Below are 16,154 nucleotides of genomic sequence, written 5' to 3' on the forward strand. Positions count from 1 at the left end.
TTAGCCAATCTAGATTTATAGACTGTTCATTGGTAGGATCAATAATTTTGGCAGATGGAAGCCATCAGTCAAAGATGACATTTTCAAAAGCAACACCTACAAATATTTTTTGCCCTAATTTTTATACATAATACCTGAACAACCTGCCCTACCTATTGCCTTTTGAACATGTGCTACTCATGTTGAATATCCTACAAGCATTTGAAATTGAATTATTATACCAAGTGAAGTCAACACCATACCATATAAAAATAATAATAATAATAATAATAATAATGAAGATTTCAAAAAGCATACCAGGTTGAGAATTTGGAGAAGTTCAAGAACATGTGCTAGGATCCTTCTGTTCTCTGATTCTTCAAAACCCTAAAACAGTTGAGAATTTGGAGCGACTATTCAAATATATAAATCTCTATCTGATAACGGCTACAAATATGAATTCTAATGATTTATAGAAATATACAAGTAAAAACAAAATATTTACATGGTTTGGCTATGTAAAGTGGTAGTTTGATGATATAATTCATTAAACCATATATTGTATCTCAACAACAATAACATAAACAAAAAACTTCACCTCATATTCGTTTCTCATGAAATCCTCAAGAAGCCTTTTGTATTTTTCCTTAACAGAACCTACAGCCCTTGCTGTACATTCAAAAGCTAGCAATGCGCTTGAAGCAGCCTCCTCATGTGTTTTTTTTATTGCATCCTACAAGCATTTGAAAAGTGAACTATATATTATTATTATACCAAGTTGGATAAAAATACTAATTTATTAAAGGTTTCACCAGAAAAGCTACCTTATATTCCTTACGCATAATGTCACGAAGAATATGTTTATATTTTCTCCTTATAGAACCGGGCCCACCCGCCCCTACAGCCACACCCCTAAAAGCAGCTACTGCCTTATTACCGGCTTCTGCTAACAAAGCCTACAAGCATTTAAAACCTAAACTATCATACCAAGTGTACACCATAAAAAACAAAATATAATCAAGATTTCAGAAAACATACTACTGGAGGTTTGAAAGAAGACTTGTAAACGTCTTTAGCATGGTCCAATGCGTTTTCTACTAACAACTGAAAATGAAAACAGTTTTGTGTTACTAAATTGAGCCTAAGCTACTTATTACTAAATGGTTGCACCAAAACCCCTAATCTCAAAACTGCAAACCAATAAGAAAAAGGTACCTACCTGATTATTGCCTTTGTGAGCAGAATGATAATGTACTGAAACGGAGCCAATTGGTTCTTTAACAATGCCCATCATCATATGCTGTAAGATGAAAAGTGAAAACCGGCCAATTGCTTTTTATCAACTTGGAATGGTGGGTTTTTTAAGCTAAGGGTCTAATGTTCTGAAATTGACAAAATATTAATACCACTAGCTACACAAAAATAACGTAGATTTGGGAAAGCATACTGATTGAGTGTTAAGAACAGAATTGAAAACTTCAGCAGCATGTTCCATTGCCCTTTTGCACTGTGAATCCTCAAAAGCCTGAAAGATGTGAATACAGTTGAGAGCTTTGTGTGATTCTCAAATCCGAATAAAAGAGAAATAACTATTCGATAAAAGCTATAAATACAAATAAAGAATATAAAATACATTTCTATTTGCCCCACAACAAAAAGCATAAACATCCAATAGCAAATAATATAAAGCAGAAAGATCTGAAAGCACTTTAAGGTGTTATCAGCAAATCAAGGGGTTAAGACAACTATTCTGCAAATATAGTACCCAATGGAAAATCCATTACACATGTTTGGCTATGTATACATACCAAGTTCATAGATGTAAAGTGGTAGTTTAATGGTATAATTCATAAACTAATTAAATGTACCTATCTTAACTTGTATAACAAAGGTTTCATCAGAAAAGCTAGATACCTCATATTCATTTGTCATAAACTCCTCAAGACACCTTTTGTATTCTTGTGCACCAGAACCTACAACCCTTGTTGCAAAATCAAATGCCACCAATGCCTTCAAGAAAGCCTCCTCATGTGCTTCTTTTAATGCATCCTACAAGCATTAGCCATTAGACAAGAAACAAAAAAGTAATCAGAAATTGTATAAAGCAAGTACATGTTTCCTTTATGGACTAGATGGATTGAGATATAAAGGAGACACCAAAGTCCAAAGTATTTGTGGATAAAAAAACTACCTATAAATACTTCTAAATAAGGTTAAACGAATATTTTGTTTAACTTTTTCCCTTATGGCACCGGCTCTTGGCATATATCTAAAATACTCAAATGCCTTATCACGGGCTTCCCTTACTCTAGCCTACAAGCATTTGAAAAGTGAATTATTATACCAATTGACAACATGATAAAAAAAACAAAAAACAAAAATTAATGAAAACATACAAGGGCAAGGTAGAGAGAAGATTTGTAAACACTTGTAGCATAGTCCAATGCGTTTTGCAAATCTGTTTCTTGAACACTCTGCAAAAGGGGAACCTCATAGTTGTTATCCAACACAACACTTACATAAGAAATGGTAAGTGATATCTATCATTAAAACAAAGGGAGTATCATATGTTATATAGCAACCAACTGCTTTCACACTTCTTTGAAACAACTTATATTATTATTAATACTCCATATTAATTAATGAACCTGAAGTGTCTGAGTGTATAGAAGCATTACTAATGCCCAGTAATCAATAAACTACAAAACCAAAGGGATCTCTATTCTCTCCTATGATTAAAAAAAAAAAAAAAAAAAAAGTTACCTGATCCAAGATAGAGCTTTTGCCAGCCATTGCTATCTGCTAGTAAGTAGATCGTATGCTGCAAAGAGAAACCCACTGACACTGTGTTTTTTTTATTTGATTATACACTTATAACATAAACCCTTAACACTGGATTTTGAAGCTTTTGATGAATTAACAACATTAATTATGTTTCAAGTCCAATGTATCCTTATTTATGCCCACACCCTATTGTCCCCTACACAAATAAGATCTCCAATCAAACGTAATTAATTTTTTTTGAAGTAATTACAAATTTGGTCCATTTTATAATAATTCTTCTCGAAGTTGTCCTTAAGTTATGGATTTGGTCGACATGCTTTATGCAAAATCTCAAGTTTGGTCTAATGTTGTTTTTTTTAATACTTATTTTATATTCTGTTTTCAGATGGACTATAAAATCTGTAATGATGCAAACGTGAAGACGACTTTGGGAAGATTTCAAAACTCGACCAAATTTGCGATTTGGAGTAAAGAATGGGGACCAATTAGTAATTTACTCTATTTTTTATAATATTGTTATAATCTGTATACTTGGCTACCTTAAAGGGGACAGATAAGGACACAGAGGGTGTGTGACAAAGCTTATTTAAAAAGGCTTTAACTTTTAACACATACCAAACGCATGTAACACATGTTCTATAGAAGATTTAATGTAGTTTGAAATGCACAAAAAAGGTGAAGAAAAATTAATCATTACTCTTTAAGAACATGTTCAGACAACATAAATAATTCAAGATAAAACTCATTCCTCAAGATTACGTACACAAACAGCAACGCTACAGGTAAGATATTCACAAAAAATTGAACAAATACATCATGTAGATTATCACTAAAAGGAAAGAACATACATTACAGAGCTTTGATTGAGAAAGATCGGTGGCCGTATCCGTACTCAGAAAAACCCTAAAACGCTCGTAATAAACCCTAAAAGCCGGCAAGCAAGAGTCTTCTCAGTCTCAGTCCTCACTGATCTAAAACACGTTGAGATGATAATTATCAGCTATTATCACTTTAGCCCCTGTACTTAAAGATAGGGACTTCCGTAACCCTGGACCCTAAACTTGATAACGCAATAACGGCAAATCGGGAATTTTTGTCGTCGTCTTTTTTTTTTTCAAATTGTTCACATATACTTTGTTACGGTCGTTTTAATACTTTTGTCCTTAGTGGCGGACGCAGACTGTTTTAGTAGGGGTGTCCCTCGTACTTCAAGCGGGTGCTGTAATAGAAAAAGCAAAAAACAAAAAAAAATTTACACTGCGTGCTGGAAATTAAGCAGTGGCCCGGAACCCCAAATGCCCTACATAGGTCCGCCACTGTTTGTCCTCGTCTTTTTTTTTCAAAATTGTTCACAAATACTTTGTTATGGTCATTTTAATACACTCTTACATGTTTGTTTTTGGAGAAGTTAAACATATGTATTTTTCGGATCATATTAACAAAATAAAAGGTTGAGTAAGATATTGTTTGTTTTTTAAGAGGTAAAATGTTTGTTGTAGATCATATATACACACATCTAAAGAGGTGTACAAAACATATGCAATCTAAAAAAAATATTCTTTGTTTTTTAATGTCTACAAGCTAAAATAAATTGATTTTTTAACTTAAAGTTTTTTAACCTTGTAAGTAAAATAATTATAGTTTACAACATTGAAATATAATTCATACATGCACAATAAAAAAAACATTTATTCTATATTTTTTATTAACTGCTCAACAATTTCATCCCGTAACTAAACCATATATTTTCTGTCTGTTGTAATACCATATCTTCAACCTCATCTTCACCATCATCCATACAAACATGATTATTTTCGGCACGACACATTACGTTGATTGTATTGAGTAGAGAATTCATCGCTCAAACCATATTTCCTTATAAAATTATGAAACACTAAACATGCAATGGTAATGTTCTTTGTGTAACCAGCAAAAATAATGTCATCTTCTTTAATATTGTGAATCGTGTTTTCAAGACACCAAAAACACGTTCAATGATGTTGCAAAGTTTTGCATGTGCATGATTATTTTTTTCTTTATTAGTCATCTGTAACGAAAATCTCTAATCCAATACATTACGTTATGATACAAAGCCACAAATCATCAAATGTGTGCATACGTGACATCACAAAGATAATATTCCTTTGTAAATATGTAAATAATTAATTAATTTTAAAATTACAGTATAAATATTTAAAAACCCATAAACGTATATGGTCGTGGAAACGAAAATGATGTATGTTGATATGTTAATACTTCTGATAATATTTTAACATCATGTGCTACCTTTTCATAGTCGGCTACAATAAACGTTAAAATCATGTTGAACTCATAAATTATCAATACGTTTTAATCACAATCGTCTTTTTTCCTTTCTTTGTATAAATCTTGTTTTTTTTAAACAAGAACAGTAGCATGTATTAAAGTTCCATCAAATGCACCAACCGTTTCTTTAAAACCCGTCGTAGCCTCTTATTATGACCAAAATGTTTGGATTCCGATTAAAAAAATGTTGCTACTATTATATATTTTGCGAAAAGCATCATTCTATCCGGCACTTCCAAAAAAATTATGAGTTGTTTGCTTTGAGTGTTGAAATCTATTTTTATTTGCTTTTTTAAATTTGTATACTACATAAAAAAACTAAATTAAAAAAAATGATTTTTCAATGTATTGTAATCTATGACAGCAAGGAACTTGAATTGTCTTTAAGATGCATTTTTATTATGTATGGAATAAAACTAAAGAGATGATGATGTTGTAAATACATATCTAGTCAAATGTATTAATTTCAAGTTGTTTGTGTAAATATTATTTTAAAAAATCAACCCCTTAATAAATATAGTGTGACTACTAAGTTGATCAAATTTCAACTAATCTGATTAAAATAAAATAAAACAACTATTTAATATGATTGAAAACAAAATCATCTATATATATAGCTATTAGTTAATAAATTCATAATCAATTATTTTTTGTTTAACTTATAAAACCAATATATATCAAGTCTATCGGAATGAGACTTTCAGTGTAGTTACGCAAACTTTAAATTAACACATTTGACAATATAGATATTTTACAAACATCGTAATCTCTTCGAACCATAGAGGGTGTTTGGCTAAGGGGCTCTTTGATTTTGTGCTGACTGGGTCCGGTCAAACGTTTTTGTCTGACTCGATCCAGTTAATCTTACCCACCATGTAGCTCTGACTCGGTTCATAAAAATGGCTGACCCGGTCTACTAAAAAAATAGTTGACCCACTAAAATGGAGAAAAAAAGACATCATTTCCCCCCCCCCCCCCCCAATTCTACCCATCAACACTGCAGACAAAAATCAAAATCAAAGGGTATCTCGCATAATTACGAACATGAGGAACACCAAATTTAAGGAAAAATTGTGAATGCTTTGACCCATCTAAAGAAAAAATACAATCGTTGACATTATCTAAAAATCGGAAAACACCATATTTCCGTCTTGAGATCTTGGACTCAGGTCGATGACAGAGTTTCAACAATTGGAGTAGTTTAGATTCCGGTCTTCCTTGATGATAATACATACCAAGAATCTCCAAATCTCAAAATAAAAAAATATTTGGATCTTCCTCAAATCAAACCTGTAAGATTGAAACTCAAATCCAAATTTGGTCTTTGTTTCAATCGATGATGTACACACCACGATGAGAGTATGGGTAGGAGAGGAAAGGATATGATGGTGTATATTATCCGCAAATGAGTTTTATGGTTGAGGTTCCCTTTAAAATAAGATGAGAAAATATAGAGATAGAGATGTAGTATAGGCAGGATAGGATTTGAAGTGCACGTGTTTTTCTTTTCTTTTATAATTAATTACTAATAAATAAATTTAAAAATTTGTAAGAGTGACGACTATAATAATTAATTGGTAAAAGATAAATGAGAAATTAATTAAAATATAAATATGAAAATTAATATGATAAAATAATATGTCGTAAATTTAAAGGTAAAATGGTCATTTTTATCATTCAACACAACCAGTCAGACATATAATCAAACAACATAGCTTTAGCCATATATATATATATATATATATATATATATATATATATATATATATATATATATATATATATATATATATATATATTACCCATGCAAACCTTAGAGGTGATTTCCAAGTTTTTAAAAAAAAAGGCATGCAAACGTTTTGACGTCAGCGGTCTTCTAAAAAAGAAATAGTCTTCAAGCAAAACATATGCCGCAAACTAAATAGGTCGAAAATAGCTTTTGTAAAATAAAAATAAAAAAAAACACACAACAAAAAACATTACCATCTTAAGAGTATTCCAATATCTTTTTTTTAATTATGTATACATATTATAATTAATTAAAACCACATAAGACCATCACAATCAATGAAAATAAACACATGACAAAAATTGGTAGATTTACAAGCTCTTTGAGAAAACTTTGGTTAGAGAAAGTTTATCCAATAATTTTTTCAAATTTCAAGAGATATTTTGTTTGAAAAAACTTCTATTATCTATAACGCCATGAAAATTTAAAATTCAAAACAAATTTTCATTTTTTCAAACAACATAAAACTCATATAATATTCTCAAATATCATGTTTATCAAATGTCATCATAATAAAACATATCCAGAGATCACAAAAAAATACAATCCTCTGTCATTGTGTACGGATCATGCCGACGTTTTCCCGCGATCCTCGTTGGTACCTAAAACACATAACACTGTAAGTATAAACGCTTAGTGAGTTCCCCAAAATACCACATACAACACATATTAGCCACTCGAGGCTATAACTCTGTATGACCCTCTGATTAGTGTGTCTCAGTGGGACCCTCCAGTCCCATAACTCTGTTGACCCTCTGGTCACTCTGTGGTCCTTCCAGTCCTAACTCTGTAAACTCTGAATCATACATAACACAAATCACATAGAAATAATGTAGTGTATCGCATCATAATAATAGCATACAAGATACTCTGTCACATAACTCTAATTACCACTCTTGGTAAAGTATAGTGAGAAGACTCACCTCGGGTAACTCGGATAAATCTCGAACTCGATATACAGATCTAGCCTCCGCCTAATCACCTAAAATAATTACTCATAATCAATACGGCTCTCAAGGCTAGACTAACCCTTCTCTAAATTTTCTCGGAAGGGTAAAAGACCATTTTACCCCTCTAATGGTTCAACAGTTCAAATATTGACTAAACCCTAATAGCCAACTCTCCGGAGTATGTGGCACATAACAACTCTGTATGTTGGGCGTACTCAGATACTTCACATAATCGGGGAGCTCAACCCCCTACGTTGCGCGTACTAGGATTACGCCCAACGTAAGTCCCAGTCTTATACTCTTTTTGATTTTTGGTCTCAAACGGTTAAGACATAAGCTCAAATTCCATATCTGACTATTCTAAGGCCACTTAATCCATAAAATCGAAACCTTTAAGCCTTTGCATGGCTGTAAAGGTCACCAATCGCTCCAAACACCTTTCCTCTTTCCTCATTAAGCCCTCATCTCATGCATGACTTAATATCAACGTCCAAGATTGGATTTTTATGAACTTACAACACATTTTACACGTAAATAGGGTAAATCTAAGCTTATGGAGACCATTTGCTCATAAAGTCTCCTCCTTGGGACCAAAAACCCTAAAAATGGGTCCATAAAGCACAAATCAAAAATGACAAGGAAAGCTTTGAGCTTTTTACCTCCAAGTGAAGCTCCAACCTCTGTAGAACTCAGATCTAAACTTGTACTCCAACTTCTAGCTTCCTCAATGACCTTCTCTTCTTCTTCTCAATCACACAAGGACAATATCCAACTCAAAAACACATACACAAGCTTAAAACGATGGTATTGCTCTCTTAGGGTTTCACTCTCTGTAAAATGGTGGCTGGGGTAAGGACCATATCATCCCTTTTATAGTCATCAAGTCTCATTTAGGGTTTTGCATCTGAGCCAGTTACACCCAACGTACCTAATTGAGTACGCGTCCATAATAAGCGCATGAGTACGCGCAGTGTACTCTTCAGTACGCCCAGCGTATTCGTTTGCAACATTTTTCTCTTAAGGGCTAAACTTGACAATTTGGTAAAAAAGAAGGGTAAAATAGATGTACCTGAATTTCGGGATGTTACAATTCTCCCCCACTAGAACCAGATTTCGCCCTCGAAGTCTCATGCCGTAAACAACTCCAGATGTTGCTCCCGTATTTTCGACTCTGGCTCCCACGTCAGCTCGGACCCTCTCCGATGTTGCCACTGGACCTGAACCAAGGGCACCTCCTTGTTCCTCAGAACCTTGATCCAACGATCCACAATTGCGACTGGCTTCTCAATGTAATTCAGGTTCGCATCTATCTGGATATCCTCCAGCGGCACTACTGCCGTCTCATCGGCTATACACTTCCTCAACTGAGACACATGGAAGGTATCATGTATCTGACTCAACTCCGCAGCTAGCTCCAAACGATATGCTACCTTTCCCACCCTCGTGATCGCCCTGAATGGACCAATATACCGGGGCCCCAGCTTGCCCCTTTTCCTGAATCGGATCACTCATTTCCAAGGAGATACCCTCAGGAGTAGGAAATCTCCAACCTGAAACTCAGCTCAGATCGTCGCCTGTCCGCGTAACTCTTCTGGCGACTCTAGGTTGTCAGTAATCTCTGTCTGACCTGCTGAATCTTCTCAGTCGTCTTAAGCATTATCTCAGTGCTACCCATCACTCGCTGTCCCACCTCTCCCCAACAGATGGGGGTCCTACACCTCCTCTCATATAACAGCTTAAAAGGAGGCATACCAATGCTTGAGTGATGGCTGTTGTTGTAGGAAAACTCAGCCAAGGGTAGGTATGTATCCCAACTTCCACCGAAGTCCATGACACATGCTCACAGCATGTCCTTAAGCGTCTGTATCGTCCGCTCACTCTGTCCATCCGTCTGCGGATGGTATGCAGTACTGAAATGTAATCTCGTACCCAACTCCTAATGGAACTTCTTCCAGAATATGGAAGTGAAACATACATCACGGTCTGACACAATCGAGATCGGCACTCCATGCCGTGACACCACATCTCTCACATATATCTCCTCCAGCTTCTCTGCAAAAGAACTCTCACTGATACTAATGAAGTGAACGCTCTTCGTTAACCGATCCACGATCACCCAAATTGCTTCAACACCCCTTGCAGTTCTTGGCAATTTAGTGATGAAATCCATAGAAATTTGTTCCCACTTCCATTCGGGAACCTCCAATGGCTGCAGCTTGTTGTGCGGACGCTAGTGCTCGGCCATAACCCGGCGACAGGTCGAGCACCTCTCAACTACCCACACGACATCCCTCTTTATACAGGGCCACCATTAGTCTCTCTTCATGTCCAAATATATCTTAGTGGCCCCCGGATGGATTGAGAATCTCGATCTGTGGGCCTCCTCCATCAGTATGCTACGTGTCACTCCCATAAATGGCACCCAAATCCGACCATGAAAGGTCATAAGCCCTCAGCTATCAGTAACAAACTCGGAAACCTGCCCAATCACTCGCTCTCTCTTGCGGTTCTCTGGTCTCACCGCCTCTTCCTGGGCCTCTCGGATGGTGTCCAATACCGAAGTCATCACCGTCATCCTCATACAAATGTCTCGCATCGGGGCGCTCTTGGCCCTGTGGCTCATGGCATCGGCTACAACATTAGCCTTGCGCGGGTGGTATAGGATCTCACAATCACAATCTTTCACCACATCCAACCATCTCCTCTGGCGCATGTTCAGGTTGGGTTAGTCCATCAAGTACTTCAAATTCTTGTGGTCCATGTATATGGTACACCGAACCCCATACAAATAATGACACCATATCTTGAGGGTGAACACCACCGCCCCCAACTCCAAATCATGGGTGGGATACCTCATCTCATGAGGCTTCAGCTGCCTCGATGTGTATGTTATCACGTGTCCTCTCTATATAAGCACCGTACCTAATCCCGATATAGACGTGTCACAGTACACCATAAAATCCTCCATTCCCTCCGGGTGGGCTAACACTGGGGCTTCGCACAATCTCTGGCGAAGAGTCTTGAACGAGGTTTGCTGCTCTGGACCCCACGTAAAATCCACGCCCTTCTGGGTCAACTTGGTAAGAGGAACAACAATCTTGGAGAAGTCCCTGATAAATCTCCGGTATTAGCCGGCCAATCCCAGAAAACTACTGATCTCGGTGGGGGATTTCGGCACCTCCCAGCTCATAATCGCCTCAATCTTGATCGGATCGACCAATATCCCATTCTGGTTGACAAGGTGTCCCAAGAATTGGACCTCTCGTAACCATAAATCACACTTGGAGAATTTGGCGTAAAGCCTTTCCGATCTCAATACTCCAAGAATCTCTCTTCGATGCTCCTCATGCTGCTCTCTAGATCTCGAATACACAAGAATGTCATCGATGAACACAATCACCGATCTATCCAACATCGGTCTGCATACTCTGTTCATGAGATCCATGAACACTGCCGGTGCATTGGTGAGCCCAAAAGGCATTACCATGAACTCGTAATGCCCATAACGAGTCCTAAACACCGTCTTCAGGATATCCTCATCCCGCACTCTCATCTAATGATATCCCGACCTCAAGTCAATCTTGGAGAGCCAAGATGCACCCTGTAACTGATCGATCAAATCATCGATCCGCGGAAGTGGATAACGGTTCTTGACCGTTAACTTGTTCAACTCCCGGTAATCAATGCATATCCGATGTGAACCATCCTTTTTCCTGACAAACAGGATCGGTGCTCCCCATGGTGAGCTACTTGGCATGATAAATCCTTTCCCCAACAGCTCCTGAAGCTGTGAGGATAACTCCTGCATCTCTGATGGCGCAAGGCGATAGGGCGCTGCTCCCGGAACCAAATCAATATGAAACTCCACCTGCCTCTCCGGAGGCACACTCGACAACTCCTCGGGGAAAACATCCGGGAAATCGCCAGTGGCGAATCTAGAGCCGAAAACCACATGGTTCCTTATGTAAATGAAACCGAAACATAGGCGGATCCAAAGGGATCCCGGGGTAGCCCGGGATACCCCTCAAAATTTTTTTCGATAGTGTAATTTTTGTTTACGGATTCTTCAATTTTTTTCGGTATAATGTGTGTATATATATATATATATATATATATATATATATATATATATATGTATCCCTTCAATTATAAATACAAACAAATAGTAGAGCTACTGGTTAAGGCGTTGCCTTTTCAAAGTAAAGCTCTCAAGTTCAATTCTTGCTCCTTACATATTCTTTGTTTATTTTTGTTTTATAGCTATTCTATCCCACATATGTAAACTCAACCATTTTTTTCTATTATATAAGCCTGTTATCCTCGTACTTCATTTGATATCTACTTTGAATCCAACATTGATTCAAGTATCAAAATATACTTCAACTTCATATTTATATAACAAGACTTGAGGTTAGTTAAGGATTCAATTAAGGTTTGGGTTTAAAACCGAAAATGAACCAGGGAAACCCAAGTACCCCGGAAAAAATATTAGGTTACCCTAAAAATAAAAAATTGGGATACCCCTTTACTTTGATCCTGGCTCCGCCACTAAACCGAAAAAAAATGAAAGTGTAATAAATACTAGTGGTTGCGAGTCGAGCCATATGACTTGAAATATTTAAACATAACTTCAATAGTTATAATAAAGTTCTTATAATTGAACTTACGAGGTCTTATATTTTGAAATATATTCATAATTATATCATTATTGATACTTCTAAAACATTTTTTTTCAATATACGACACTAAACTATCATTCAAAATTGATCACTTGTTTTGTTGTGTATAGGGCATGAGGGCAGAGGAGGTGGCGCCTTCCTATGGGGCGACGGTGGCTAGTAGACAGCGGGAATGATCGACCAGGCGAGAAACCACATCAAGCATTCAATGTTAAGAGATGTCGATCACGATCAAGGTTCAAGCATCTCTTAAGAGCTTTTTTCGATTTTTTTTATTTAATTTTAAATGGGTTAGGCTATTGGGTAATGAATAAATTTTAAGTGGATTCATTCATTGGGCTACACTAAGTGGACTAGATTATATAAAATATGAGCTTCATACATTGGTAAACATTATAAGGTAGGTCTTTTATAAATTATAAGGTCGTTCTTATTTTTTTTAATATAATCCTCCTATTATTATTAAGAAAAATAGGTGGGTCCTAACATAGCTACGCCTCTGGAAATCGCGCACTATCGGGACCTCCTAGACAGAACTCGGCCTCTCAGCGGCAACTCGCGTATCCATCACGTATGCTACAAACAACCTGCAGCCCCGCTGTAAACTCTGCCTTGCTCTGGCAGCCGAGCAAAATGCTGACCCCGATCGGGTACCCTCGCTGTACACTGTAAGTACTCCCCCACTAGGGTCTCGTATGGTCACCAACTGGCGCTCGCAGTCCATAACGGCTACGAATTGGCTCAACCAGTCCATGCTCACGATGACACAGACATCCCCTAGCGCAATCAGTACCAGATCTATCGGAAACTCAACACCAAAAATTTCGAGTACACATCCTCGAATCACATCAGTAGCATATACCACTCGCTCGTTGGCTATAGAAACTCGTAGAGGTCGACTCAACGCCTCCCGTTGGATATTGATGTGCTGACTAAACGCTAATGACACGAAAGATCGACTCGCACCCAAGTCAAATAACACCAAAGCAGGTACAAAATTCACAAGAAAAGTACCTAAACAAACCAAAATATAAGCACAAAATCTCAAACTCAACAATAGAAGATAAAATAATACATATCAGCCACGACGTCGGGCGCTGCGTGGACCTCCTCCGCTGTCAACTGGAAGGCTTTACCGCGAGCCTTTGGCGCCTCAGCCTTCACTAGACGACTTTCGGTAGCTCGTACTGCAACAGGGGCAGATCCCTGAGGTGCACCCTGTGCTGATCCCCGCAGTTGCAGTCACTCGGCCTTCTGATGTCCGGTCTGGTTGTAGTGGAAGCAAACTGTAAATCCCTTGGGGAAATCCTTAGCCATGTGCCCCTCCTTGCTACACTTGTAGCAAGGCCCTGCTCGACAAGTCCCCTCATGACTCTTACCGCACTTACCACAAGTACGACCCCTTTGGTTCCCTGGTCTCGAATTGGTGGGCTTTGCCCGCTTGGCTGTCGGTTGGGACTGTGTCGGTCACCGATCCCTCCCCTGAGACTTTGCGTCTTCCCTGGCCTGAGTCTCGAGCTCAATCTCCCTCTTCCGAGCATTTGCCTGGAGCTCGAAAAATGTCTGGTGCGTCGAGTTTGCCACGAACTCACGAATGTCTCTCCTCAGTATACTCAGATATCGACTCATGCGTGTCTGCTCGGTAGACACATGCTCAGGGAAAAACATTGCCCTCTCGTGAAACATCCTGGTGATCACGGTAACAGACTATGTTCCCTGCTTGAAGGACAAGAATTCCTGTGTCAACCGTTCCCTTTCCACCGGGGGAACATACTTATCATGAAACATGGCGGTTAACCTCTCCCAGGTCACCGCGATAAGCTCTGCAGAAGTGAAATGCGTCATCACAAACTTCCACCAATCCTTTGCTCCCAATCGAAGCTGGTTCAGCGCGAACCGTACCCTCAGATGCTCCGGACATGAACACGTGTAGAAGCATCCCTCAATGTCAGAAATCCACCTCATCGCGGCTATCGGATCCTGCGTCCCATCAAACTCTGGTGGCTTCGTGTTGCTGAACTCTCGGTACAGCAAGGAGTCAGCTCCTTGTGGCCTCGCGGCAGCAACAGCTGCGGTGGCTGCAGCAACGGCAACCTCCGACAGAGCATCATATCGCTCATCAAACGTCTCAATCAAGGTGGTCTTGATAGACCCAAACATCTCTGGAATATCGGGTGTTGGTTGATCGCACACACTGCTCCTTTCTGCTTTTCGCAAAAAATTTTACTCTCTTTTTTTGAAAAATTGTTTCTTTTTGAAAAATTGTTTCTTTTTAAAAAAAAATTCTCAAATCCTCAGTTTGAGTTCAGGTACGCCCGAAGGTGCATCCGAATCCCTCAAACCAAGGCTCTGACACCAACTTGTAACGCCGTGAAAAATTAAAATTTAAAACAAATTTTCATTTTTCAAACAACATAAAACTCATATAATATTCTCAAATCTCATGTTTATCAAATGTCATCATAATAAAACATATCCAGAGATCACAAAAAAAATACAATCCTCTGTCATTGTGTACGGATCATGTCGGCGCTTTCCCACGATCCTCGCTGGTACCTAAAACACATAACACATAACACTGTAAGTATAAACGCTTAGTGAGTTTTCCAAAATACCACATACAACACATATTAGCCACTCGAGGCTATAACTCTGTATGACCCTCTGGTCAGTGTGTCTCAGTGGGACCCTCCAGTCCCATAACTTTGTGGACCCTCTGGTCCTAACTCCGTGGACCTTCCGGTCCTAACTCTATAAACTCTGAATCATACATAGCACAAATCACATAGAAATAATGCAGTGTATCGCATCATAATAATAGCATACAAGATACTCTGTCAAATAACTCTAATTACCACTCTTAGTAAAGTATAGTGAGAAGACTCACCTCGGGTAACTTGGATAAATCTCGAACTCGATATACAGATCTAGCATCCGCCTAATCACCTAAAATAATTACTCATAATCAATACGGCTCTCAAAGGCTAGACTAACCCTTCTCTAAATTCTCTCAGAAGGTAAAAGACCATTTTACCCCTCTAATGGTTCAACAGTTCAAATATTGATAAAACACTAATAGTCAACTCTTCGGGGTACGTGGCGCGTAACAACTCTGTACGTTGGGCGTACTCAAATACTTCACATAATCGGGGAGCTCAACCCCCTACGTTGCGCGTACCGGGATTACGCCCAACGTAAGTCCCAGTCTTATACTCTTTTTTATTTTTGGTCTCAAACGGTTAAGACATAAGCTCAAATTCTAGATCTGACTATTCTAAGGCCACTTAATCCATAAAATCGAAACCTTTAAGCCTTTGCATGGCTGTAAAGGTCACCAATCGCTCCAAACACCTTTCCTCTTTCCTTATTAAGCCCTCATCTCATGCATGACTTAATATCAACGTCCAAGATTGGATTTTTATGAACTTACAACACATTTTACACGTAAATAGGGTAGATCTAAGCTTATGGAGACCATTTGCTCATAAAGTCTACTCCTTGGGACCAAAAACCCTAAAAATGGGTCTATAAAGCACAAATCAAAGATGACAAGGAAAGCTTTGAGCTTTTTACCTCCAAGTGAAGCTCCAACCTCTGTAGAACTCAGATCTAAACTTGTACTCCAACTTCTAGCCTCCTCAATGACCT

General features: G+C 38.0%; 1 protein-coding gene across 2 annotated transcripts; it reads right to left on the minus strand.

The window, feature by feature from the left end:
* Positions 1–3,746, minus strand: LOC145052197 (uncharacterized). Of its 2 annotated transcripts, none has more exons than XM_078999997.1 (11): positions 3,612–3,746; positions 2,743–2,800; positions 2,376–2,453; positions 1,894–2,028; positions 1,427–1,504; positions 1,199–1,279; positions 1,018–1,083; positions 804–935; positions 578–712; positions 298–366; positions 1–191 (listed from the first exon to the last, which is right to left on the minus strand). In XM_078999997.1, exons 2-11 carry the CDS (start codon positions 2,770–2,772, stop codon positions 174–176), a joined length of 822 nt encoding a protein of 273 aa, XP_078856123.1. In that variant the 5' UTR covers positions 2,773–2,800; positions 3,612–3,746; the 3' UTR covers positions 1–173. The 2 variants fall into 2 exon arrangements, with proteins under 2 accessions (XP_078856123.1, XP_078856124.1); XM_078999998.1 differs by having other exon boundaries at positions 2,743–2,823.
* Positions 3,747–16,154: the final 12,408 nt, after the last annotated feature.

The sequence above is a fragment of the Lactuca serriola genome, chromosome 5 (genome assembly GCF_051521515.1).
Source record: "Lactuca serriola cultivar US96UC23 chromosome 5, Lser_US96UC23_V15, whole genome shotgun sequence".
In the NCBI taxonomy this organism is placed as follows: domain Eukaryota; kingdom Viridiplantae; phylum Streptophyta; class Magnoliopsida; order Asterales; family Asteraceae; genus Lactuca; species Lactuca serriola.